Source organism: Oculina patagonica, chromosome 4 (genome assembly GCF_052425735.1).
Source record: "Oculina patagonica isolate OP01 chromosome 4, crgOcupat, whole genome shotgun sequence".
NCBI classification, from domain to species: Eukaryota; Metazoa; Cnidaria; class Anthozoa; order Scleractinia; family Oculinidae; genus Oculina; species Oculina patagonica.
Genome location: NC_135761.1, coordinates 22,560,655 through 22,586,133, shown reverse-complemented (window position 1 = coordinate 22,586,133; position 25,479 = coordinate 22,560,655). Strand labels below are relative to the sequence as shown.

Sequence of the window (25,479 nt, the reverse complement as noted above, 5' to 3'; positions counted from 1 at the left end):
GGTAGAACTAGGAATGGCTTACGTGCACCATGCTAAGCGTCTTTGAAACTCAACGGAAATGGGAGACGCTTGTGCGTGGGCTTGTTGAAACTATGAACTGCTTTCAAACATCTCTCATTAAATTGCCAATGTTGGATGAATAAGTATAAAAGCCAAAAGCTACCTTGTTTTCTAGTTTTAATGGTTGTCATGATCTATTATTGACTGACCCATGCTAAAAAGTTATAGAATCGAGAAAAGATGATTTGTTTTAGCTATCATGAAATTAAACGTCACATGATGTCAAATTAATTAAGCAAGAAGGCGCATACTTTAATTTGTTGCTCTCGCTCCATTTACTCAAATATGCAGGGAATCTTATATTTTTCGTTTTTACTTTACCTTATTTTTAACGCTATTTTGCTATTCAGGCTTGGATAACTCAAGGGACTATATAGTGACGAATATATTTATTAAAATGACAGCAGCTTCTCCTTGTTCTAAAAGTGAGACACTTGACGAGGCCGACGACGCAGCCATCGTGTCTCTATTACAATCTTCGGACGCCGAAAGCTCTTCCGAAGATGACGTCACTTCTATATCGAGCAAATCTCAACACCACCCCTCTCCTGGTGACGTATCGGTGTGGAAAGCAACGATAAATATTGTCAACTACATCGAAGGTGTTGGTTTCCTTGCGTTGCCTTACACCTTGAGAAAAGGAGGAATAGCGGCCATATTAGCATTTCTGATTGTCCCGATTATCCTGTGGTACACCGGGAAAATTTTCATTGATTGTCTTTACGATGACGAAAATAAGCCGAAACGAATCCGTGCGAGATCAACGATTAAAGACGTTGGCGACATACTTTCACCTAAATATGGTGGTTATATTATATCTGGTTGCGTGCAGATTGATGTGTTTCTGTTGTCAGTTTCCTACCTTGTCTTATGTGGGTCACTCATGCACCACGCCCTTCCAACTGTACCCATCACACAACTCCAATGGACGTGCATCGCTGGAGTGCTTGTTCTGCCGACAACTTTCCTCAAGTCTCTCTCACAAATCGCCTGGTTGAGTACAATCAGCGTTTTCGCTTTAGTTGTAGCTGCCGTGGCTGTTATATGGTATGGAGCAGAACACACGCACGAGTGGGACTTGGGCACTATCCTATTTTGGGACACAGAGGGTGCCTTTGTTTCGCTATCAATTATACTGTACAGTTATGCCTCGCTGCCAATTTTACCTCATGTGGAGGTAAGCATGGCGAAGAAAACAAAGTTCAACACCGCCCTCGCCTTAGCACATGTGATAAATGCGTTGTTGAAGTTATCTTTTTCCCTTTTTGGATTTCTTTCCTTCGGCGTCAACACTGACGAAGCTATACTAAACAATCTTCCACCAGGGACCCTTCACATTACTGTGAGTTCCATATTTTTTTTAAGCTGTATCCTCTCGTATGTTCTCGCTCTTTATCCAGTGATCGACTCGTTCGACAATTTAACCACACGCATTCAAAATAATGAAAAGCCTAGCTTGTTTCTTTTCGCATTGATTCGAGTCATACTAGTTCTTTTTACTGTTCTGATAGCAATTTTATTCCCCCATTTTGCGCTTATTATTTCGTTTCTTGGTAGTTCAAACGCCCCTCTTGTGCTTTATGTTTTTCCATGTATTGCACATCTAAAACACAAGTACAAGCAGCTGCAAAGATACGAAATTTGTATTGATGTATTCTTGGTATTTTTCGGAATAATAGTGGCTATATTTGAAATTGTATTTTGGTTTAAAGCTTTGCTTCAAGCTCTTTAAAAATTTAGTTCAATGACGCATTCTCTAATATTTGATCAATGTGGGCTGTGAAAACCGAACAAGATTATCCAAACTATAGAAACCAAAACTCGCAAAAACTACCGCTCTACTGTAATACAAGTTATTTAGATGTTTAACTTTAACTTATGCTTACCAACTGGTCTCGATATTTTAGGAACCAAACAAGTTGTAACATAATCAAGCTTTAATCGGGTTTCGCGCTTCGTTCTCTATTAACTAGGCCCTGTTAGCGACACGGCGTTTAAACAGCGACGTAGTAGAAATAAAATGGCAAGGAACAAGAGACAGCGAAAGAAATAATTAAATAAGACAACTACGGCGAATCTCGTCCGACGACAAACTGATGTACCTTGTACCTTATTGTTACTTATTTTCGCGAAAATGGAACGGGCATATTTCTTGGGACTTAATTTTCGCGATTTGATCAAAAATACGTAATTAACATAAAAAATACAGTAAAAAACCAGTAAATTTTTGCAGGTCTTTCTGCTTGTTAATCATTGCAAACTATAAGCAAATACGACCAGCTATGCGATCGAGATGCAAACCCACCTTTGAAAAATCCTTGAAACAGCGGGCAGCAGTCCAAAAAATAATGGCCGGTCAAGGTAGAGAAATCCGTGGATAAATAGTTTTAGCGATCGAGAATGTTTGATCAGTTGAGAACTAATTTTGTCAGTTAAGAAATTTTCATCGGTTTAGAATTAAAAAGTTTTAACTTCTTCAATAAAAAATGCCCGAGAAAACTCCTGCTTTTGTGTATCTTAGTTGGTCACGCAGTTTTTAATTGGTTGAGAAATTAAAATACCTGGGAAACGCCTGCTCTCATGACGGAATGCCGACAGTTAAGCCTGGTTTTCACTAGCGACGCAAGCACAAGCGCAAGGATAACAGCTCTTATTTCACCGTGAAAACGGCTTCGACTCAAGCAAAAGCACAAGCGCATTGCATTTAGATGCTTGTGCTTGTGGTTGCGTCAAGCACAAGCACAAGGATCAAAATTTGGCCTCTTTGCGTGATTGCTCTTGTGCTTGCGTCGCTAGTAAAAACCAGGCTTTAATAGGCTAAAACTTTCGCATTTTTTGCTCGCTCCCAAATTCCCCTTCTACGTATTCCATAAACACAAGCCTGCCAGAATAAACGTTTCGTTTTTTTTTTACCGGCGAATTTTGACCACGAGCAGGTAATGAGTTCCCCGACTGAAGGCTCAGACGTTCGTTACAACATGGCGCGAAATTAATCTCATACCCAGATGTTCAACTGGCCCGAACAGTTAGAAGATCTGGGTACAAGAAAATTCGTTGCGCGCAATGTTGCAGAAGTAGAATGTCGTTTCTTCTGCAACATTACGCACGACAATTTCAATGTGTCCTCTTTTGGCAACATTTGCTCGCAATGGCAAGCTGCAGCTATCAGCCATTTTTTGCCTGTCCTTTTCGACTTTTTTCCTTTGAAAGCAAAAGCTCGAAGCTGTTTATTTTTCCTAGCTACTCGCCATATTGGACATCAGAACTTGCTTGCCGCATCAGCAATGTTGCGCGAATGTTGCAGTGGGTGGCCAGGTCAAGTGAAACATGTTGCGTGCAGTGTTGCAACGTCTTCGAATCTGCATTTATTTTGATTTTCGTTTTACGCACAGTAACAAACGAGGTAGACACAGTGGTTTATTGGTTAGCGCGCTGGACTCCGGATCGAGCGGTTCAGCTTCGAACCCTGGCCCGGGTCACTGCGTTGCGTTTATGGGCAAGACACTTTACTCTCATAGTGCCTCTCTCAACCAAGGTGTATAAATGGGTACTGGCAAAATAACGCTGGGGGTAACCCGGCAATGGACTAGCATCCCATCCAGGGGGAGTACAAATACTCCTAGTCGCTAGTGCTATGAAAACCAGGATAAGCTCCCGCCTGATGGGCCTCTAGGTCCGAACACGGATACGGATCTCGGATCATTCAATTTATTCGCAATTATTTTATGGTATCCATTTTTTAATCTTCACCCTTGGGGCACATAAGCTAATGGGCAGAATACAAATTGCTTCCACTTCAGAGCATACGTTTCTATTGTTCTTTGATTAGGTCTCCGAAGTAATGTTTAAAACGCCCACTGCTGTCTCTGTAAACGATTGCTCCTTGTTTCGCAAGTTACTACACAGTTGGTGGTGCTTGGAGGGTTTTACAAATGAATTTTTTTTAAGGCAACTGTGCCTACAAGGTGGAGGGTTTTATAGACACTTCTCACAAGAAGACAGAAGTTTGTTTGAAAACCCAGCTTTGATAATGAAGCTTTCTTTATTCCCCATCGTCCCATTCATCTTCAGCATAATCATTCTCTTCGGGATTATCCCCTTGCTCGTCCCCAGCCTCTTCAGGCCGTCCACGGTAGCTGAGGGTATTTAGCAGTTCTCTCATAGCAACCATCAAGTTTTCCACGCCCCGAGCAAGCTCTGTATCCCGCAGAGGTCTGGGTCCACCCGCTGCTCCCTCTAGCTCAATTGGCTGCTCGAGCCTCACATCCATGCGTTGTCTGTTAGGGGCCTGGGCGTTAAAGGAAGGCAGAAGCGAGCGGAAAAACATGGACAAAGCCCCGTGCTCTTCGTCAACAGTCACATTCCTCCTGAAAACATGATGGAAAGATTATTTCTCCTTAGGACAGCTATGAGTTTGTTGGTACATAAAGACAAAATTTCGTTATACTTAACATTTAAAAAGATAAGATAAGATAAGAAACTTTATTTAAGTGTCAAAGCCTTATAGCCTGGAAAATAAAACCATACTAATTAGGGGACACTGCTAAAAACTAAAAGCTACACTAATACTAAATATAAATACAATAAAAATATATATAAGTCATATAAAAAATGTTATTATAATCTATGGTGTAAAAAATGTTAAAATCTTATAATAATGTTTTGACTTGAGAGGCACTAAGTGCAGCATAGGATGCATCCCTTACAGCCGCTGTCCATTAAGGGAGTTATATCTTTTTTGCGAATACGGTTTGTGAAAGCCTGCAGAGTCTTGGCTGATCTGTCAGCCGTAGAAAGTTTTCCCCATAGTTTGGGTCCTACATAACGCAAAGAGTGCTTTCCATAAGTGCTTTCCATAAGTAACTTAAGATAGGTAGGTTAGTAGGTTAGTAGGTAGGTAGGTAGGTAGGTAGGTAGGTAGGTAGGTAGGTAGGTAGGTAGGTAGGTAGGTAGGTAGGTAGGTAGGTAGGTAGGTAGGTAGGTAGGTAGGTAGGTAGGTAGGTAGGTAAGGTAGGTGTAGGTTGGTAGGTAAGGTAGGTAGTTAGGTAGGTAGGTAGGAATGTAGGTAGGTAGGTAAGGTAGGGAAAAAGGCAGGCAGGCAGGTAGGTAGGTAGGTCGGCCGGTAAGTCAGTCGGTTACTCGGTCAGTTAACTAAGCAATTAACATGTGAATTACATGACGTTGTGCGTTACTTTAAACCTTTTTGAATGAAAAGAGTTACTGACCTTGGTGGCCGCGTGTATCCTGTCACTGAATCTTGAGGTGGCAGAGGATCATAAGACAAAAGAGGAACATTCGCCAAGTCCTAACACAAGAATAACAATAGCAAGTTATATCCTGGGGGATAAAGCGTGCATTAAATATAATTGGGGGTAGGGGCATTGTTCCTCTTGTTTGTTCTCTTGAAGGGCAGTAAACTATTCGTATGAGAGCTTACGAGAGCTGCCACCTGACCCTATTGATTGACTGACAGAAAACAAGTGCTTGGCATAAGGTACTATAAAGAAGAAAAAAAAAGCTAAATGCAAAACTAAATACAGAACAAACGCGATCTTACCATAGGAAGAGAAGCAGTGGCATCTTTTATGTCTACAACATAGAAAAAAAGCGTTACTTTGGCTTCATTTTGCGTTCTTTCATAACCGTACTTGGCCACGAATAAGTCATTTCCCAGCCCAAGGAAGACCCCTTCATATCCCGGGGAATTCCACGTAAAAGCAACGGGGATAATGATAAATGGCTGTAAATTGTAAAAGGCACCCCTAAAAGATACATGAAACTCGCTTTGTAGGTGTCGTTTGAATTCATTTTTACCTCATGGAAATAAGAGGCAGCGGTTCTAAAAAAAACTACAATTCGAGACCGAAGTCTAGGGACACTAAACAGTTTTGATGAAAAATTGGCGTTGTCACCCCTTATGATATACAAAATGCCGATTGTAACTGGGCATAAAGGCTCAAGGACTGTTATCTCGAATCGTAGTCTCTCTTGCTTTTTTTTTCGGCTTAACACCTCAAAAGGTATCATTTTAGATTGAAACACCTAAAGCAGAACCAAGTAAAGCCAGAATTCTAGGGGAGGAGGGGGGGGGGGGGGGTTAATAGGTATCTACACATATAAAAAATCTTTCTTGTTTAACGTGAAAAGCACAGAGCACCTGACATAACCACGTGTCTGTAAACATTTCGCGGTGTTCCTCTGTAACGCACTTGTCGCCTGGAAAGAGCAAAAACAAAACAATGACAGAAAAAAAAGTCAGATGTAAGTACCGGAAGGTGAGACAAACGATTTATTTGAATTTTACGCTCCAAAATTGGTGTAGAAAATGAGACGACTTTGGCTAGAGTGATTAAACAACGTCTTCTGCAAAACCAAAATACGTGTTATCAATACTGGCGAATTAAAAAAAATAACGTAATTAGTCAGAATTTGAAGCAAAGTCATGTGACCGATGCCAACGATGTCAAGCGCGGGAAAATTTTCATCCGCCGCTGAGCGCAGGAAAACATGTTACCGGCGCCAAGCACGCACAATTGCTTAGGTTCTGATTGGTTTAAAAACAGCATTTTGCTCTGATTGGTTTGAGCACGTTACACGAGTTTTTTTTTTTACCAATGAGAACAGTTCAGCAAAGGTAAATCCAAAGAACACAAATAGTTACTTTCAACACTCGACAAAAACTGTCCTCTTAAAGGAGAAGTTCACTCCAGAATGGCCATTTATTTTCTTTACGCCAATAAGAATTTATACAAGGATATCTTATTTACCAAAATTTTAGCCTCCAACTTGCGCTATAACCGTACAAAATCTTTCACAAAACTCGACAACAGGAGTTTCGACTATTAAAATTTTCCCGCCAAACTTCAGGCTAAGCTCTTTGACGTCACACATACATTACCAGCTCCAAGATGGCGGCGTTCAGTTGTCGAGTTTTGTGAAAGATTCGCAGGGTTATAGCGCACGTTGGAGGCTGCAATTTTGGTGAATAACATATCTTTGTATAAACTTTTTATTGGCGTAAAGAAAATAAATGGCTATTCTGAAGTGAACTTCTCCTTTAATGTCTAACGCAGTGTGTCAGACAGGGCGAATTTATTATTTATAAGCTGTAACTCACTTGTGTTTGCACTCTTCAACCAAAGGATCACGCGCCTCAACTCTTTCTATAACTTTTTTTGCATTCAACACAAGCCAGTCGATCACCTGCAATAAAACACAAAAGTTCAATAGTTGACTCAAGTTTGTTGGATTACAACAATTTATGTTAAGCCAAGGCCCTTCAGTAACGCTACCTTCTGTAGCATTTGTGACTAAGGGTTGAGATGCTAGTTCAGCCATAAAGTTGCGTCTGTTCGAAATATTTAATTTAAAGGCCTTTTTAAATAACTTAATGACAGATTACCCTACTATTTCAAATACCTAAACTTGTGAAATCCCTACCCTTTTATAAACCTGAAGCATGAAAAAGGTACCCCTTTTTGGGTGAACTCTCCACGAAGAGGCCATTATTGGGAGTACCCCCCACCCCCGGGAAACAGTCTCCACCCCCCCCTTTCCCCTATTGTAGTCAGATAAAGATGACTGATGCTGTTGTTCTTACCGCAGGATCTTTCCAGGCATGGTATGTTCTGCCTATGTACAGCGCTTCAAGCTGCTTCAAAGCAATGGGCTCACTACAGACAAAGGCAGACAAAACATTTGATAAATACTACTATAATGAAGAGTTCATAAAATAACTGAATAACGTCCCTAAAAGACGATGAATCTCAATAGCAGCAACGAGTTTATTCTAATAAAACGTTCGGACAGTTGCTGTTCTTGCAGAGAGCTTTAAGTAATAACTACATGGAGTATATGATAAATGCAAATGCGGCCTTACACTACTGAAGACCTGAAAAAAATTTTCAGGCTCTGAGCGGGAGTCGAACCCACGACCTTTGCGTTGCCAGTGCAACGCAAAGGTCGTGGGTTCGACTCCCGCTCAGAGCCTAAAAATTTTTTTCAAATTTTTTTTTTCAGGTCTTCAGTAGTGTTAGGCCGCATTTGCATTTATCACTGATATATAATATATAAAAACAGTTTGGATGCAGGGGACCACGCAACGAAGAAAAAACTGCTTGGCTTCTCTGCTGCCGGATCTCTTGTTCAAGAAATGCTCGTACCAGACGTCACTCTAAGTGCTTATAAAACCCGGCAAATTGATTGCAAGGCTGGTACAACGGCAGGAGGGCAAGATTTATTGGCCAATATTTCAACTAGCAGAGCTAGTCTTCTTCAGGGCCAGTACTATAATATAAGGAAAATAACGGCTCTAAAATTTGAATTTGGATAATACAGTGTGGGTTAATGTTTAACTAATACAGGCTATATAAAGATATACGGTGACAAGATATAAAATAATAATAATAAAATTGAAAAAAACAAAAATAATGAAATTGTCAATGTTCATTTCTACGGTTAATACCATTAGGCGCAAGTGTTTGGCCTCTGTGGTATCAGGTAGGCCTCTCTAGCCTTTCTGCGGGATGCATTATTTGTCGGTTGGAGTTCCAAAGGAATGAGTGTCATGTCTTGGATAGAGTGATCAGGTAGATTAAAATGCGTAGGTACTGCTGCTGAAGCGTTAGCGTGTCTGGGATTGTTCGTGGCTTGTCTATGTTCAGCGAATCTTTCACGGATACTACGTTTAGTTTCCCCTATGTATTGTTTCTTACATTTGTTACATTCTATCATATAAGTTAAGTTTGAAGATTTACAAGTTATGCGATGCTTGATTTCCCGCACTTCTCCCGTGTTGTTGAAAGTGTATGTTCTTCTGCCATTTTCAATGTGGGGGCAGGTGAGACATCCGTGTTTCGAGTTGCAGCGGAAGGTGCCATGAGGTTGACTAGGTTGGTTGAGTGGGGCGTTTACTGGCTGCTTGAGTTTCGCGCGAACTAATTGGTCACGAAGGTTAGGTGATCGCCGGTAAGCTACAACAGGTGGTTCTTTGTAGATTTCGTGTAAGCGTTCTGTGGAATGGAGAATGGGCTGTTTCTTTCGCAAGATTTTGTTGATGTTAGGTAAGGCTGGGTTATAAGTGAGGATAAATGGTACTCGGCTAGGTTCCTTGATTTCATGAAGGTGTTCTTTTAAAGTGTCTTCTCTGGGAATTAGTTTAGCTCTTGATATTTGGCTTTTTACGAACCGGTTTTTATATCCTCGTTTTGTGAGGTAGGTTTGTAGCTCTTTAGATCGGCACTCGAAGAATTCGTCTTTGGAGCAAATACGGCGTAGGCGGAGAGCGAGGCTGTAGGGTATTGATTTTTTGGTGTGGTACGGGTGACTTGAGGAGTAAAGCAAGTACTGGTGTTTATCAGTAGGCTTGCAATGAAGGTCAGTTTCTATTTTACCATTCTCCAGTTGGATATTTACGTCTAAGAAAGGAATAGAGGTGGTTGAACGTTCGCTTGTGAATTTTATAGTGGGATGGATGCTGTTAAGGTAGGCAATGAAATCATCGAGCTTTTCGTTTCCATGTGTCCAAAACATCAAAATGTCGTCAATGTATCGGAACCAGAGTAAGGGTTTGTCTGTATAACCTTCAAGGGCTTTCCTCTCAAAATCCCCCATAAAAAGATTGGCGAAGGCAGGTGCCATTCTTGTGCCCATTGCTGTGCCATGTTGTTGAATGAAATGTTCACCGTTGAAGACAAAGTTATTCATGGTTAGAATGATACGCATAAGATCACAGAGTTTTTCAGTAGGAATAGATTTGTCCGTTCGTTGATCTAGGACTCTTCTACATGCGTTAATACCTTCGTTAGTCGGGATGTTCGTGTATAAAGAGGATACGTCGAGGGTGACAAGGATGGTACTGGAAGGTAGAGTGTCAATATCATTGAGTTTGTTGAGGAGATCAGTGGTGTTCTTTATGTAGGAAGGAAGCGTCTGTACCAAAGGATTAAGATGATAACTAACAAATTCGGATATTTTTTCAGTAGGGTGTCCATTTGCTGAGACGATGGGACGACCAGGGTTTCCAGGTTTGTGAATTTTAGGTAAAATATAGAAACGGCCAGCTTTAGGGTCTTGAGGTGTTAAGTAGCGGTGAGTTTCTTTGTTTATGATGTTATCTTTTAGTAGCCCCTTGAGGTATTTTTTAACTCTTCCAGTTATGTGATCAGTGGGATCTTTCTTTTCTCTCTTATAGAACTGTTGGTTGTTTAGTTGTCTGTAACATTCGTTTAAATATAATTGTCTGTCCATAACTACAGTGCCAGATCCTTTATCAGCAGGTTTGATTACAATATCCGTTCGTTTTCGTAGTTTTTTGAGGGCTTGTCTTTCTCTGCGAGTTAGATTGTCACGGATGCGTGTTGGTTTAGCTGTCATGATATCCCGTTCAATGGTGTCGATGTATATGTCAAGAATCGGCCAATAAATCTTGCCCTCCTGCCGTTGTACCAGCCTTGCAATCAATTTGGTTTTATAATACATATTTCATTGCTACTGCTGGACACACATTCATTTATTTAACTACATGGAGTGTTTACGGTTACCTGTTTCCTGGTGCAAGACAAAAGAAAGGGTGCTTGACAAGAGCGTCGTCCAACACAACATTACACTTGTCCACAAGGGGAGACAAAACCTAAAAAGATGTCACTGTCAGGTAACTGTAAAAAAAACAATCAACAGCACAGGAACACCAGCACCTGTTGGTAGTTAGTCCCCTTTACTAACTATGGTATGAGCGACCAGTTGCATGGCAAAGAGATACAGGAAACCCAGGTGTATCCTTATTCGCCCTGACAGACCATCAAAAGTAATTCGTGGTTTTAAATCCTGTGCCACTTTTTCAACCAATCAGAAGTAAAACCAAAACCATTGCACACGTTTTCCCGCACTTTGCGCCGGTTACATGAATTTGTCTTCGAATTTTGATTGGTTCAATCATGGTTCAATGGACTGTCTGTGTCCTTTGTGATTGGACAGATTGATTACTGTGGTTTTAGTTTAACGACACTCAATCAAAAATTACTCTGTAATTTAAGAATTACAACTCACAATCTTTAGACAACTGTTCTACACAGGGATCTTGTGTAACTTAGTTAAACAATTATTTTCAGTGTGAAAAAACTTTTAATAATGTTCCAGGTTTGTTATAAATTTTCACCCAGTATACTAAAACTGTCGACGAGTGTCTCTGGACATGGGGGGAAAGGGTCGAAATGAATTACGACTTGAAAAATTCCGGTGGAAGTTTACAAGTTCTCGCACTATTTTCCCAAAATACGCAATAAACGATCATGATTTTTTTTTTTAGAAATTGGGTTGATATGTTTCTCTTACTGTTCTACGGTTATTTTCTAAACAAGTAAAGGTAATTACACCATAGCACCTACCATTGGAAACATAATCAATGCCATCTGGAGCTAAAAGAAAATAACATAATAAAGAATAGTTAAAGCACAAAAAGCCTAAGAAAGAAAAAAAAACTGTAACTTGCTTAATGCATACTGTACTTTTGCATTAATGTGAAAGATGAAGTCTGCGTTTGAGCTTAGTGGCCCATCAGGCCGGAGCTTAATCCAGTTTCCATAACATGATGCAACTAGGAATATTTCTACTCTGGTCCCTGGATAGGATGCTAGTCTATCGCGGGGTTACCCCCCAGCATTAAATTTGCCAGTACCCATTTATACACCTGAGTTGATTGAGGCACTGAAAGGGTATAAGAGTCTTGCCCAAGAACACAACAAAGCGATCCACTAAGGCTAGGGTTGGATTAGGAAATGTACATGTAAACTTCTGCTAAACCTGGAATTACCTTTTGAAGTCAATTTTGGCATATTTAATGCTGACATTCTAGATGCATTTTGCAATCCAAAAGCAAGTTCTTTTAAACAATTTTCAAGTAGAATTGCAGTAACAGGCTAGCATCTGTGTGTATTAAAGAGGGAACAAGTTTGGAACAAAGCAACTTACAAATTCGTCGGCTCTCCTTGTTTGCCCATTTTGTCTGTTGGATTGGAAGTAGGCAAGAGCCACAGAGAAAGCAAAATTTGGTAGCTGCGACAAGTTCCTGTGGGGCTAAAGAGTTTTAAAAAGTAAGAGGTGATAGAACAGAACATAAATCCTTACGTATATCTTTTAGATAAAGGCTCCACTTCAGCTACACTGGAATATTTAGTATTAACATAAACAATTATGGTTACATAGTACATCTTCCAACTGAATGCTTAGACATGTTAAATGTTGCTTAAATGTCACATTACATTTTCAACCTTTATTTTACAAAAACAAAAACATTGCGTGATGCCCTATTAGGCAATCTGGATTAGTTCAGGAGAATTTGACAGTTCTTTTCTTGCTCAGATTCACGCAAACTTTTAAGTTCACTTACACTCTCTCTTATGGAAGTTAAGATGTAATTTTTACATTCATGTATGTGGATGAAAGCACAACATAATAACATCTGTTTTCAAGGCTTTTAATATGCATTACCTCCCATTCTTCAAATAATCTTATGAGGAAAGTGAACTGTTCAGATTGTAAGGCATAGAAATCAATCATAAGAAGAACACCAAGGGGATCTTCATCTGGATCCAAACTGAAAACGAAAATTTAAAAATCATTAATATAACCCACCACTGTACCGGTTCCACTGTACCACTTTAATCCACTGAGCAGTAATAAGTGGAAGGTGAGCCTAAAGCCTCTTTCACAATTGTAAGATATGCACAAGCATCTTAGCACAAGCAAAACCACAAGGAAGTTTACACTTGTGTTAAGCACAACACAAGATGACATACACACATGCAGTGCTTCAGACCATTAACATGAACATTGCATGATGGGAGTTACGTCAACAGCCAAAACTTCATCATCAAAAATTGTTCATCAAAAATTTCACTTCAACTAACAAATATTTTTTAACGGGAACTTTCCTTTTTAGAAATCAGGAATAAGAGATTTTTTGTAATGACTGCCCCAGCTAAAAATATTTTGGATGTACACACACAAAAAAGGGTCCCATCCTTAGTTCAAGGTCTGGATCTGTCACTGAATGCTGACTTTTCACAGAAGAAGAAACAAGGCTTTAAACAAGGCTTAAACATATTCCTCTAAAAACCTACAGAAACTGTTAGCTAATTAAGCAGCAATATTATCAAACATGCTACAAAACCTGTCCCAAAGCTAAGTGATTCTCTTACCTCAGCAGGAGCTTGCACAACTCCAAAGCTGTCCTGTAGCAACCTAAAATTTGATAATTATATTTCAAAAGCAACAAAATTTAAATTTTGAAACAAACATACTTTTTTGTTAAATGTCTTGCTCTTCAGTCTACTTGACATTAACTTAGCATTATAAGCAAGCTGCACGCTGACTGCTTGGATAATGACATAAATATGCGTAAACACTTGCAAATGAAAATTCAAAGTAGAACAAATAAACCATCCCTGTTTATGTATTACCTTTTTGCCCCACAAAGATGATTTGACGAAATACAGCGATAAAGAATGACCTGCAAAGACAAAATATTAATTTTATTGTCTGATCAAGTATTGTTTAACCTATGATTGTATCAGGAAGCTAAGATAACACCAGGACATCAAATGTTACATGTCCATCCTGCATTCAAACAGAGTGGAATCCCAACTTTTTGAAAGACAGTATAAAGCTATGTTTACACGGGACTGGTCCGGAATGGATCAGGTCCGATTTTCGTACCAGATAGGCCTTCTGTTTACACGGGACCATTCTGGAACCGGTCCGGAACGGATCCAAAACTGGACCTGCTATTTTGCAGGTCCAGTTATGGATCCGTTTCGGATCGGTTCTAGAACGGTCCCGTGTAAACACCTGGATGGGTTCCAAACGGTTCCATGTAAACAGTTCCGGCTCGTTTCGGAACGGTTCCCGACCAGTCCCATGTAAACGTAGCCTAAGACAATGTAAGACTTGACAACACAAAAAAGATCTGGAATCACATTGAATCACATTCTGACGAACATTGTGTCACTTGAAATTTAATTGGCATTCATTATTAATTTGTCAAGTTACCTGTTTTCTGCTCTTCTGTAGTCAAGTCTTGAATAGCCTTGAGTGAGGCTAAACAATGTATGAAAGCTACGTTCTAGACAGTAGAGAGCTCTTTCTGAAAAACAGTTGTAAGCAAAAAATGGTTTTCAAACAGCCAGTTATTGTGAGTGGATGTTGCAGTATTCAAGGAAGAATGATCTCATTTCAAGGTTATAACTGTATAAACTGGTTATAACTTGAGCAAACTTAGCAAAACTATTGAAGTTGAAACATTTTTCCACATATAACACCTTTTAATTCATTTGGTCAAATTCCTGCACTTAAATCCTTTCGAAGTTAGCCCAAAACCATATAAAAATGAGACTCACAAAATTGTCATTCTGTTGTCACAGTTGCAAATAATTAACAGATTTGTTCTTATCTGAGCAGAAAAAATACATGCTCCACCCTACTTGGTCTGTGGAACTTCAATTTTAAATTTGACACTGAAATTTCTAGTCAGTTAATTTTGCTAGAAACAGTAAGGGCCTGTTTACATGATTCCGGAATGACTTTCATTCCGGAACGAGTTCATTCCATCCCCATACATTTCTCTGTATCCGTTTACATGATACCGAGACGAAAGTCTAGTCATTCTGAAATGAGTTCATTCCGGTTTTCATTCCGGAATGAAAGTTTTGTTCTGGAATGACATTTCATTCTGGTATCATGTAAACACAGAACGAATTTCATTCCGAGATGAAACTGCAACTCGTGAAACCGCACACGGACTCCACAAATTATTTAAATTCAGAGCGAAAAAACCTAATAGCATTTACTGTTTAGCCCAAAGAAGCAGCTCTATGGTCAAATTACTCGTTAAAATTGCAGATACGGCCATTCATGGGCACAAAAACATGTTTGCGTGAAACATGCGCCATCTTGTTTTGATCTCGCGCGAAAACCGCGGACGTGAAAATATCTTTTGTTGAACCGGTCGACTCTGTCATGTGAATGCAGAACTAACTTCATTCCGGAACGAGTTTCGTTCCGGAATGAAAGTCATTCCGGAATCATGTAAACAGGCCCTAAGTGTTCACAAAAAGTGGCCATGGTGAAGGTTGATTGCCCAGAAAAAAAAACACAAACAAAATGTCTTAACACTGACCTATTAGCTCGGCAGCCATTTGATAATCTTCTCCCATCTTACAGATTTCACTAAGTTGCAGAAGAGAGTCTACATGGTAGGGGTGAGCATTCAAAATGGCCTGCAACAAAATGACATTCTATCAAACACTTTTTCCATCTCCTAATTTTATTAGGTATGGCAAAGCCACATAAAAGAGACTAAAACTCAAAATGAATCAAAAGTTTTGATCAGAAGCCATTCCTTAATGCTTTAACCCATATTGATCATTCACATGCCTTTTTACAGTTAGCCAATCTATTATGTGGTACATCTTTGGGGCTTAAAAAAGACTGAATTCGAGACTGCCCTTTGGAGAAGCATTCCTAGAATTTTGCTAGCCTGGGGCAGTAATGTGCATGACTAGGTCAACTTTTCCTTTTATATAATAATGTAGTCGCAGACAGCTTCCCTGGGCCAAATATGGGCAAGTGAGCATGATAAGTTGTCCTGGATAACCTGATGGGAATTTTTTTGAGCCCAGACCTTGTACAACATAAAAGTCACTCAATTGAGTCTGCTGCCCAAAAGAGTTGACATTTTAGCAAAATAATAAAAACTGTGACAGCAAGTTGTGGGCTGTTCAGGTCAAACAAAGGAAACAGATGGCTCACTAATGTTGATGCTTAATTCTGCTATTCATGTTTTTAATTCCACTATTCATAGCATGAAGTGGCTATAATCTGGGGGGTGGGGAAGAGGGGAAACTCCCATGTGAAAGGGACGGGGATGCTCGTCGTCTCAGTGAGGGGTGTAAATTACAGATTATGGTCTTGCTTAGGGTATTCAGAATGGAACACTCACATTTCTGGCCACAAAGTCTTGTTTTGGGATGCCATGAAGAAATAAAAAAAACATGGTGCCCTACTATGTTGGTGGTCTAGACCAATCATGAATGTATTAAGAATGGTATATTTTCGGGGTAAAAACCCCGGGGGGGGGGGGGGGCGGGGGGGCACCCTGTATATTTTTGGGTGGGGGTGTGTCGCTGGGACTCTGAAACCCTACCCTATCCCAGACTTGCTTCTTTTTAAAACTGCTTCACTATTAGTGTTTTAAATGGAAAACCATACGTCAACAACATTGTCACAATTATTTTATTCACGTCTAGGAAAGCCTCTTTCTCTTCCGAGTTCCTATTCCTGTTCTGGACTTAATTCTTCACACAACTGATCAGTTTCTCAGCAAATGATACCCTGTTCTAGACCAAAACTCTCTGATTTCTATACCCTATCCCAGACTAAACTCCTTGTAAACCATACCCTTCACAGCGGCACATACCTATATAGCTCATATAATTTATGGGAGTGCCCCCCCCCCTCCCCCCAGAGGTAAAAAACAGCTCAAGCCACTCTTAGATTGGTCTCCATTAGGGGTTTAATACTATTAGTAAAATTTTAAAAATGACTCAGTTCCTGAAACAAAATAAGCTAAAATTAACTCACACCACATGACATGGCTGCTTTCATATCAGTTTAAATTATTACGAAAGGGCAATGGCAGAAGAATTTACTTACAGAGATGTTGTTGGGGTTTAATGATTCCACTGCATCAAGAAATAGAAACTGGACTTCTTGGTAAGAAGGAGAGTGTTCAAAGGCAAAGTAGCTGTATCTGAAACAAGGTAATAACAGAAAAACATAATTACAAATAGGACCAAGATAACGTCTAATAAGTAAAGACAGCTGTCCACGTCGAGTAGCAGCTCTTGAACTGGTGAGTTCTCACATGAATGGTTCGCTAGCCTTTGAGAGAACAATAGAACAAACAATAGGAATAATGCCCCAAGCCCCCAAAACAATAGCAACTGCTAAACAAGAGGACCAGTAGAGTTACAAGCTGACAAGAGCTGCTACACTTCTGAAACCTACTACAGTAGTAGTGATGATATTAGTATTGAGACGTGGTACCGGTAGTTATGAGAGATGGGTGGAACACAAAATTGTTCAACTTACCCACGTTTTGTATCCATGAGCTTCATGCTTATACCTAAGGAGAACAAAATGTCAAACAGTATGTTCACAGAAAAAAAACACCATAATAACACAGAATGTTGTGAATAGCATTATCATGTTACTAACCAGTTGCTCTTATGTGTGGCCATGTTGATTTTACTGAAACCAACCTATTAGTATATCAAAAACAATTTTACTATGAAAAATAAATAAATAAATAAGATACATGCACTATTCATATTAAGTAAAGCTCACAGCACTTTGAAATAAGTGTTAAGGATGAAATGCTTGGTAATGGCACCTTTTGCAGCTGGAAGGATGCTAACTTATATCTGTTTAACAGTTGTTTACTTTCAATGACCTGGGAATGAGTTTGCACTAGAGATTTGTATTTCATTCAGGTCTTATGTTTTATTATTATTATATTTTATATTTTATTATTATTATATTTTATATTTTATTATTATTATAATTTATTATACTACACATGACAAACACAGATAAAGGAGCTATGTCACGGACAAAACATCTTTAAAAAATTGGCAAGTTTTTTCAAGTTTGTTGATTGTAATCCGTCTTAATCTTGGTCAGTTGAAACCATCCTTGTTTATATTTGGCTTTTTATTTCTTCTTTATTGTTTTTCTACGTTGTAAAACAATTATTTTGAGGTTTTCTTCAATTTGATCAAATCAGAAAAATGAGCTCCTTTGAAGAGGATGTTTGTGTCTTGTGTCTTCACTGTTTGGTTTACTACTCACAGGAGGGGGTCAATTTAGTGTCTAGTATCACTGTATATTTTCACAATTCTTGCAGTATTATGGATCTAAATGACAAAACCTTGGCTTCATTGCAACCAAATGTGTCTCCTAAGGGTTATATTTTAAAGTTACAAGCAAACGAGAAGAACTTTGAAAGCTGTTCAGCACAACAATACTGGTAATTCAAAAACCCATAATGCAATCCACTTCAAACTCTGTCACTTTTGTAAACTCTTCCGTAAACTCTTTTGTATTTGCTGTGTTACTGAAATGTTACTTCACTGTAAGTTTTAAGTGGTATATATATTTATATATATTTATATTTCACTGAATTTGATGGCCATGCCTTAATTTAGCTAAATATCATGACACAGTTCATTTAAGAGCAACTCAATTGCAAATAATGAGTAAAAATGAACAGTGATACTACACACAAAATGTCTAATAAGAGATTTACTATCCAACCCTCCACGTTAAGACCATTTAAGTCGCCAAGGCTACTAAAATTTCAGAGCTGGCGACTAAATTGGAACCAAAGTCGCCAGACTGGCGACCAAAATTGAGAAGAAGGATTGAAAGCATGAGCTTAATTTAGCGACTAATTTTTTCACTGGCGACCGAACTTGAGCAGTCGGTGGCAAACTTGGAGGGTTGCTATCCAACATTTTATTTTTCAGAGGAATAAGAGGACTACATGAAGGCTGTTAAAATGGTCTTGTGGAGTACAAAATATTGTTAGACATTTTGTACTTGTTTTACATATTATTTTGTACCCCACAAAGTAGAGTTAGATAACAATGCATATACCTGGTTGAGCGATGATACACCCGCTGATGTGATCTTCTTTGTCTGTGAGAAGAGATCAAGGGGAATGATACTTTTCAATAAAAATGAAAGGTTGACTGGAAAACAAGTATTTTTCCTGCTCAATTCTAAACTAAGGCATGTATGTAACTAAGGTAGCTCACATCATGAGTGGGTGACAACTTCTGCAGTTCGCTCAAGTAGAGTGAAAGCCTGCATCCAAGCCTAGTGGCACATACTGTCAGAGCTTACGCTGGTTTCTGTAGAATTTATCTTCTAGGAGCATTTCTACTCCCCCTTGATGGGATGCTAGTCATCACCAGGTCCCCCACCCCCAGAATTATTTCACTGGTACCCATTTATACACCTGGGAAGAGAGAGGCACTGTAAGAGTAAAGTGTCTTGCCAAAGAACACTACACAATGACCCTGGTCGGGCTCAATTTCATGACTGCTTGATCCAGAGTCCAGCATACCCTGCCTCCCAGTGCTCCCTCTATTTTTTTCACTCCAGATAATAAACATTAGAAACTTTACAAGCACTTTAACGGGGAGCGGAGCGGGAATGGCGCAGTGGTGAGAGCACTCACCTCCCACCAATGTGGCCCGGGTTCGATTCCCAGACTTGATGTCATATGTGGGATGAGTTTGTTGTTAGTTCTTGTCCTTGCTCCAAGGAGGGTTTTTCTCCAAATTTTCCCGTTTTCCTCCCTCCGCAAAAATCAACACTGGTAAATTGCAATTCGATCGGGAGCAGTGAATGAAGAGCCACCCTGTGGAAGTGCCACTGCAAATTCCAATTTATTAATATTATTATTTTTATTTTTTTGATTAACAAAGGTTTGTAAAAACCCAGCACTTGTTCCCACAACTGTAAGACTTATAAATGAATCAAGCAGGGTTACAGAGTTGGTTTATGCAGTAACTAAAGTTGCCTGTGCTTTTTGTGGTAACTAAACTATCAGTCCTTCTCTCCATGTACTCATCAATGCTCAGGCCATAATGTTTAACATATGAAAATCTTAAATAACCTTTTATGGTATGGTTATTTCTCTGACTGCTGACTCACCTCTGTTCTGTTCTGACAATATGAGATCCAAATCTCTTTTTCATTTCATTTTCTGCATTCAAGTTTCTGGTTTAAGAATAAAATTACATAACATTGGGTTGAATCATCTACATTGCATTATTAATAATTTTTCATGTTGCTTCACTGGTAAACGTTGTGGTTTAAAATTTTATAAAACAGTTTCATTTTAATATCCTATTTGTTTCAGATAATGAGTATGAAACAAATGGAATAAAAAAGCACACTGTTTTTGTTTTTAACTTCCAACCAAGAAACAAATTGAAGTGAATGGTGTTTTTTGGCAGGAAAGAACTGAGGGCAACAAGAGATACCGGTGCTTTGAATGCCACTACCACTACTGCCTGAAGGGTGCTGCTGAACACTCAGGGCATACAGTACATGTGCGTAGTTTCTAAAAAGGCAGGAAAATTACTAGCGGAGCTCCCAGAGGGCCAAAGGGCTGCAGAGCAGAGCCCCATACCCATATTGTTTCCATTACTTATCCTCATCAGGCCCATGAGGACTCTTGAGGCCGGATTGTTTCCGTTAATGGTCCGTATTTTCGGATTTACAAAAAAAGTAAAGGAAATAACTGGGAAGCTCCACTTTTAGGCTTGGCTAAATCTATTTAATAATAATTGTTTTGGTATCCTTACCTGTGTTCCACTCCAAGCAAAGCTTTTGTATCCAGAACCCTTGAGGTGCTCTCTCCCAAAGTTGTCACTGGACCTGATTTTAGGAGCAAAGGTGATTAAAATTTAAACAATAAATACAGCTTAGCTCTAGCTACCACAACTAGTGATCAATCAAAGTGAACATGATATACCTTATTATAGGAAATAAACGTGTCATGAAATTAACACGAATTTCAAACATTCAGACACGTTAATTTAAGTTGCATTAATTTTTGTTAACGTTAATTTCCGCACCGTTAATTAAGTGGAGCGTTTATTTCCATGAATATAATTTCCATTATTTTGGCCCCAATCTCTCGTTACAGTCCAGACGTTCTTGACTCCAAGGAAAAAGCATTATTTTATCTGCCACTATCACTGCGAAGAATGCTCAAAGTGGGAAAAGTACCATGAACAATGTTTTTGTTTAAGATTATACGCCTGCAAGTGTTGAAATATTCTTGTTCCTGTTGTGTACATTGCATTAATTTCCTTCATTTTGAAATGTTACCCCCTCTTTCGCGTTAATTTCCTTTATTGGGAAGTCATTTTTCCTTCAATTCGCGTTAATTTAAGTCGCGTTAATTTCAAATACCTTAATCAACACAAGCGCTAATTTCCTATAATAAGGTATATGCCAGACTTATATATACCAGGAATGAACAGGACACTATTGTCAAAAGGCGGATAACACTATCTGCTGAATAAATCGCTATCCAGTGGAAAAATGTTAATAAAACATACCAGTACACTATCCACTCGACAGCGCTTTATCCAGTGGAGAGCGTTATTCGCCCCTTGAACAACAGTGCCCAAGTAGATTTTTAGTCTAGTGCTAATGTAACAAATCAGGTCCCACAATGCACCCTTAGAATCTAATGTAATGCTTTATTTATGATTTCTTACCAGACATTTTGACATCAGTTTTTGGAATATTGTTCACTTCTTTAATGACACCATCAATGTTGTCTTTTTGCTATGATCAGAAAAAAAGAAATATGGTCATGTAACAATATTGTTTTGCAACAACATTCTACTTTATTTATTCCTTAACCATCAGAAAGTTTAACATACTGTTTCTTATACAAAAATGTTTACAAGCTGGAATTCAAGTTTTTTTTTTTTTTAGCCCTGCCCTTTGGACAAGTAGAACTCAAATACTGCTTGCCCTGGGCAGTTCCAGGCTTGTCTTAATTTTTTTTTTTTATGATTTAGTTGGCAGATGACTTGCCTGGAGAGATCAATGAAAGGTTACTCTCTCAGCAGGAAAATCTACTTGTCCCGGACAACCAGACAACAATTTTTTGAGCCCTGATGTATTTTTATTCCTAAGCTAAGAACAATTAAGAATTTCATCATCTCATCTCTATAGCTTGGGTGATTGGGTACAAACCTCAGCTTTCACTCAGGTTTACACAAGGTTTTTCGCAGCCACTTTTGAGCTGGTATCAAGCTGGTATCAGGTTACTTAAGCATGTGCATGTAGTTTGAATTCTATTTCTTCAAATGGTATAATAATAATAATAATTGTGCTAAAAACATATTTTTGACTTAGACTGCAAGCAGTCTCTCTTTTGCTAAAAATTCCATGGGATAAATTATGCAGAAATAGGGATCGCAATACTCCAGCTTCGCTGTTCGCTGCCTGCCATTTCAATATTGTGCTTGCTTTTTCATGTTTATCACATGGATTTTAGAGCAAAAGAAAGAGACTGTTCATAGTTATTTCTGATTACCTTATTATAGAAAACTAACAATACATGTTATTAACGTGAATTATAAAAATTTGTGTCAGTTTTATGTATGTTAACTTTTTTACTATAAGCATTTGACCAGAACTTTTCCTAAATTCGTGTTAATTTTATTACGCGTAAATTTTGTTTGCGTTGTTAAAATGCCTCGTTATATTCCTATAATAAGGTATACTCACATTGGTAAGTTTCCTATTTTCTGTTTCTTCTTTTCCCTTCTTCTTCTTTTTCTTTCTTTTTTTTTTAGATGTTTGCTTTTCAGCAGGTTCTGTAGAACTTGGTTTCTCTTCTTTTACATTTTGTTCTGCAATGTCTGCTGGAGTTTCTTCTTCTTGATCATCTGGTGAATCTTCATCAGATTGTTCATTCTCTACATTCAACTAAAAGTAGAATAAAATGGGGATTTTCATCATTTTACAGTAGAACCCCGGTAACTAGACTACAGAAGACTGTCAAGACTACAGCTTGGGTAGTAAGAAGTTAGAAGTTGTCAATTATCACAAGCACCTTGGAGTCACTATCTCTGAAACATTATCATGGGATTTCCACATCAACTCCATCTGTGCCAAAGCAAGGCGTGTAATGGGATTGATTCGAAGAGCATTTGGATTTAAGTCTCCAGCGGCGGTTGAAGTGGCTTTTAAAACCCTAGTTAGACCATTACTGGAATACTGCTGTCCTGTGTGGAATCCTTACCTGGTCAGTCATGTCAAATCAATTGAAGCAATCCAACGAAGAGCGACAAAATTAATATGCGGATCAGACTTATCATATGAACAAAGACTTGATAAACTTAAGTGGCCTACACTGAAACTAAGAAGAAAGTTTCTTTCTTTGGTGCAAGTGTATAAGATAATATTCGGACTTTGTGACATCGACACTGCTAAGTACTTTGACATAGTAGGCGAATCTCGTACTAGATCCAATCACAAGCTTAAATTAAGACCAAACTATGCTCGCACTAATTACTTTAAGTTTTCTTTTTTTAATAGATACATAAACGACTGGAACTCGTTGCCGAGTGATGTCCTCGAGGCGCAATCATTAAGCTCATTTAAGAAAAAGCTGTTAAGCCATTTAATGTTTTAGCAATATGAACATATAACTTATCTTAGTATAATAAATTGTTATTAGCGTAATTTTTTTTTTTTTAATTTTATTCATTAGTAAATTTATTTGTAAATTTTTAGCTTTATCTAGGATAACAGCTTTTACATGGGAATTTAGTTTCCCCCTGCTGTTATCCTCCCACTATTTTTTTTATTATCATTATATATTTTATCTTTTTTTGTTGTAAATATATTTTTTTGTAATGTTGGGAAATCTAATAAATAAATAAATAAATAAATAAACTAGAACTCAGATAAATCGAACAAACCCGCTAACTCGAACTAACTTCCATTTCTCTTGGACCCACTTTACAGTCATTTTTACTTGGTTAACTCGAAAACCCTGCTAACTCGAACTGTTTTTGTTTCCCTTCAGAGTTCGAGTTACCGGGGTTCAACTGTATTATTACAGTGTTTGTTATATCAAGGAAATGGTAAAATGTAAAGGTAAAGTCCGCTTACAAGCCTAGTGGCTGGAGCTTATCCCGGTTTCCCAGGGTCTGCCTTTGGGAACAATCTTTATGAATAAAAGTGATACTCCCCCCCCTCCCACAACCTTGAGCAACAAATATCGATCTTTTAATCTTGCCAAAGGCCCATGGGTTCCCGTGGGTGCCCTGGGGGTGGCCTCCAAACCAAGGTGCATTCCAAGCGAAGCTTACACCGAAGATTTGCCAAGTGTACGCCAAGATTTTAAAGGATTGTATTGAAAAAGGCAGAGATCCACGCCGAAGATCTTCGGTGTAACTTGGACAGAATGCAGCCTGGCCTTCAAGGAGAAGCCACTGATTGATGCATTATGCTTGGTAGATTAGCCGAATTACGGCCACCTCGCCACCAGGGAGACTCGCCACTAACCAACTCGCCACCAAGCAAAGACGCCTCGCCACCAAGCCGAAGACGCCTCGCCACCAAAGATTGACTAAGAAATAAATTAAGTAAAGAAGTCGAAGTGAACTAGCTGTTTTAGTGACGATTATATAAGTTAAGCATCTGATGGCCGATCGAGGAGAATTGAAACTTCGAACGAACGCAATTTCAAAACTAGTCGAGGGAACTGAGCTATCTACGACGTAATTCGACAAACGTGAATTAGTCGTAGATAGTTGGCTCTTCTAGGGCTAGCCGTCCTCTAATTTAAACGACTCATAAGTAAAGAGGTAGGACAGTTGACTTCAGTTTTCTAGTGACAAGAACTTCGAGTCAACGGAAACTTGAATTGTTTTGAAGTCGCTAGAACGGGAGTTTATCATTGGCAAGTTTTAAAACTAAACAACCAATTTTCCTTCACTTATTTACCTTCGAGTCTATTGAGATAATAGTTACTATAACAGCTAATTCTCCATGATCAATACTCGACCAATTTAGTTTCATTTTAGTATCGAAATCGTTGTTGGTGGCGAGGCGTCTTTGCTTGGTGGCGAGTTGGTTAGTGGCGAGTCTCCCTGGTGGCGAGGTGACTAGATTCCGATTAGCCATTCACTTAGGCTCGCTCTCAGTTTCTATCAACTTTAATTTGATAGTTGGCTCAGGTTTCATTCCTCACAGATTATCAGGCAACAGAAACCTTCAGTTCAGAGTCTTAACAGTTGTTAAACAGAAACAGTCATGTTTAAAAAGGTTAACCCCCCCCCCCCCCCCCCGGTTAACTATGTAACTAGATGTTGTAAAGTAAAATTTAATATAAATAAAAGAGAATATTGAAGCTTTTTCTTGTGATGTTGTTGTTGTTTTTCTTTAAAAATAAAAGAAAAATAAATATGTTTTTATTCAAGAAGTCAGCATACTGCACAAAACATGTGATACAAATGTTTTGAAGTGAACTAACCAAGCTTTTAAATATATAATAAATATTATATTTACGTGTGCGTAACCCGGCTAGTGCATACGTGGGCAAAGACGTGAAAGTACTCACCAAATCAAAAGGATTTACAGCAGCTTTCTGTTTCTTTCTCGACTTAACTGGCGTAAAATTTAATTCATCTTCGTCCTCCTCGTCATCATGAGAGATTTCCAATTCCTTCTCACCCTGTAATTTCCTCAAAACACGAGAGGACATTTTCGTTTCCCAATTTCCTCAATTTTTTTGTACGGCTTAGTAGCCACGCG

The 25,479-nt window shown here is 38.8% G+C and overlaps 3 protein-coding genes across 4 annotated transcripts; 1 reads left to right on the top strand and 2 right to left on the bottom strand.

Annotated features, from left to right (window-relative positions):
* The first annotated feature begins 453 nt into the window (after window positions 1-453).
* On the top strand, window positions 454-2,541 carry LOC144652470 (vesicular inhibitory amino acid transporter-like). Its single transcript, XM_078512471.1, has one exon. The coding sequence runs from the start codon at window positions 458-460 to the stop codon at window positions 1,790-1,792; it is 1,335 nt and encodes a 444-aa protein (XP_078368597.1). The 5' UTR covers window positions 454-457; the 3' UTR covers window positions 1,793-2,541.
* Window positions 2,542-3,754: 1,213 nt separating this feature from the next.
* LOC144651694 (ribosome quality control complex subunit TCF25-like) lies at window positions 3,755-25,459 on the bottom strand. Of its 2 annotated transcripts, none has more exons than XM_078511641.1 (23): window positions 25,286-25,459; window positions 22,441-22,641; window positions 21,417-21,486; window positions 20,493-20,571; window positions 19,837-19,902; window positions 18,772-18,813; window positions 17,332-17,375; window positions 17,206-17,239; window positions 16,768-16,864; window positions 15,233-15,332; window positions 14,107-14,200; window positions 13,518-13,567; window positions 13,257-13,299; window positions 12,547-12,652; window positions 12,028-12,132; window positions 11,445-11,474; window positions 10,602-10,690; window positions 7,661-7,733; window positions 7,178-7,263; window positions 6,218-6,276; window positions 5,618-5,649; window positions 5,286-5,365; window positions 3,755-4,427 (listed from the first exon to the last, which is right to left on the bottom strand). In XM_078511641.1, the coding sequence occupies exons 1-23, from the start codon at window positions 25,427-25,429 to the stop codon at window positions 4,103-4,105; spliced, it is 2,049 nt and encodes a 682-aa protein (XP_078367767.1). In that variant the 5' UTR covers window positions 25,430-25,459; the 3' UTR covers window positions 3,755-4,102. The 2 variants fall into 2 exon arrangements, with proteins under 2 accessions (XP_078367767.1, XP_078367768.1); XM_078511642.1 differs by having other exon boundaries at window positions 20,493-20,565.
* LOC144652035 (uncharacterized) lies at window positions 8,527-10,434 on the bottom strand. Its single transcript, XM_078512079.1, has one exon. The coding sequence runs from the start codon at window positions 10,432-10,434 to the stop codon at window positions 8,527-8,529; it is 1,908 nt and encodes a 635-aa protein (XP_078368205.1).
* Window positions 25,460-25,479: the final 20 nt, after the last annotated feature.

Coding starts and splice junctions, on each gene's coding strand:
- LOC144652470 (XM_078512471.1), top strand. CDS start 458: ATGACAGCAGCTTCTCCTTGTTCTAAAAGTGAGACACTTGACGAGGCC.
- LOC144652035 (XM_078512079.1), bottom strand. CDS start 10,434: ATGACAGCTAAACCAACACGCATCCGTGACAATCTAACTCGCAGAGAA.
- LOC144651694 (XM_078511641.1), bottom strand. CDS start 25,429: ATGTCCTCTCGTGTTTTGAGGAAATTACAGGGTGAGAAGGAATTGGAA. Junction 17,376..18,771: donor GTGTATCATCGCTCAACCAG/GTATATGCATTG, acceptor ATATACTAATAG/GTTGGTTTCAGTAAAATCAA. Junction 13,568..14,106: donor TACAGAAGAGCAGAAAACAG/GTAACTTGACAA, acceptor TTGTCTTTGCAG/GTCATTCTTTATCGCTGTAT.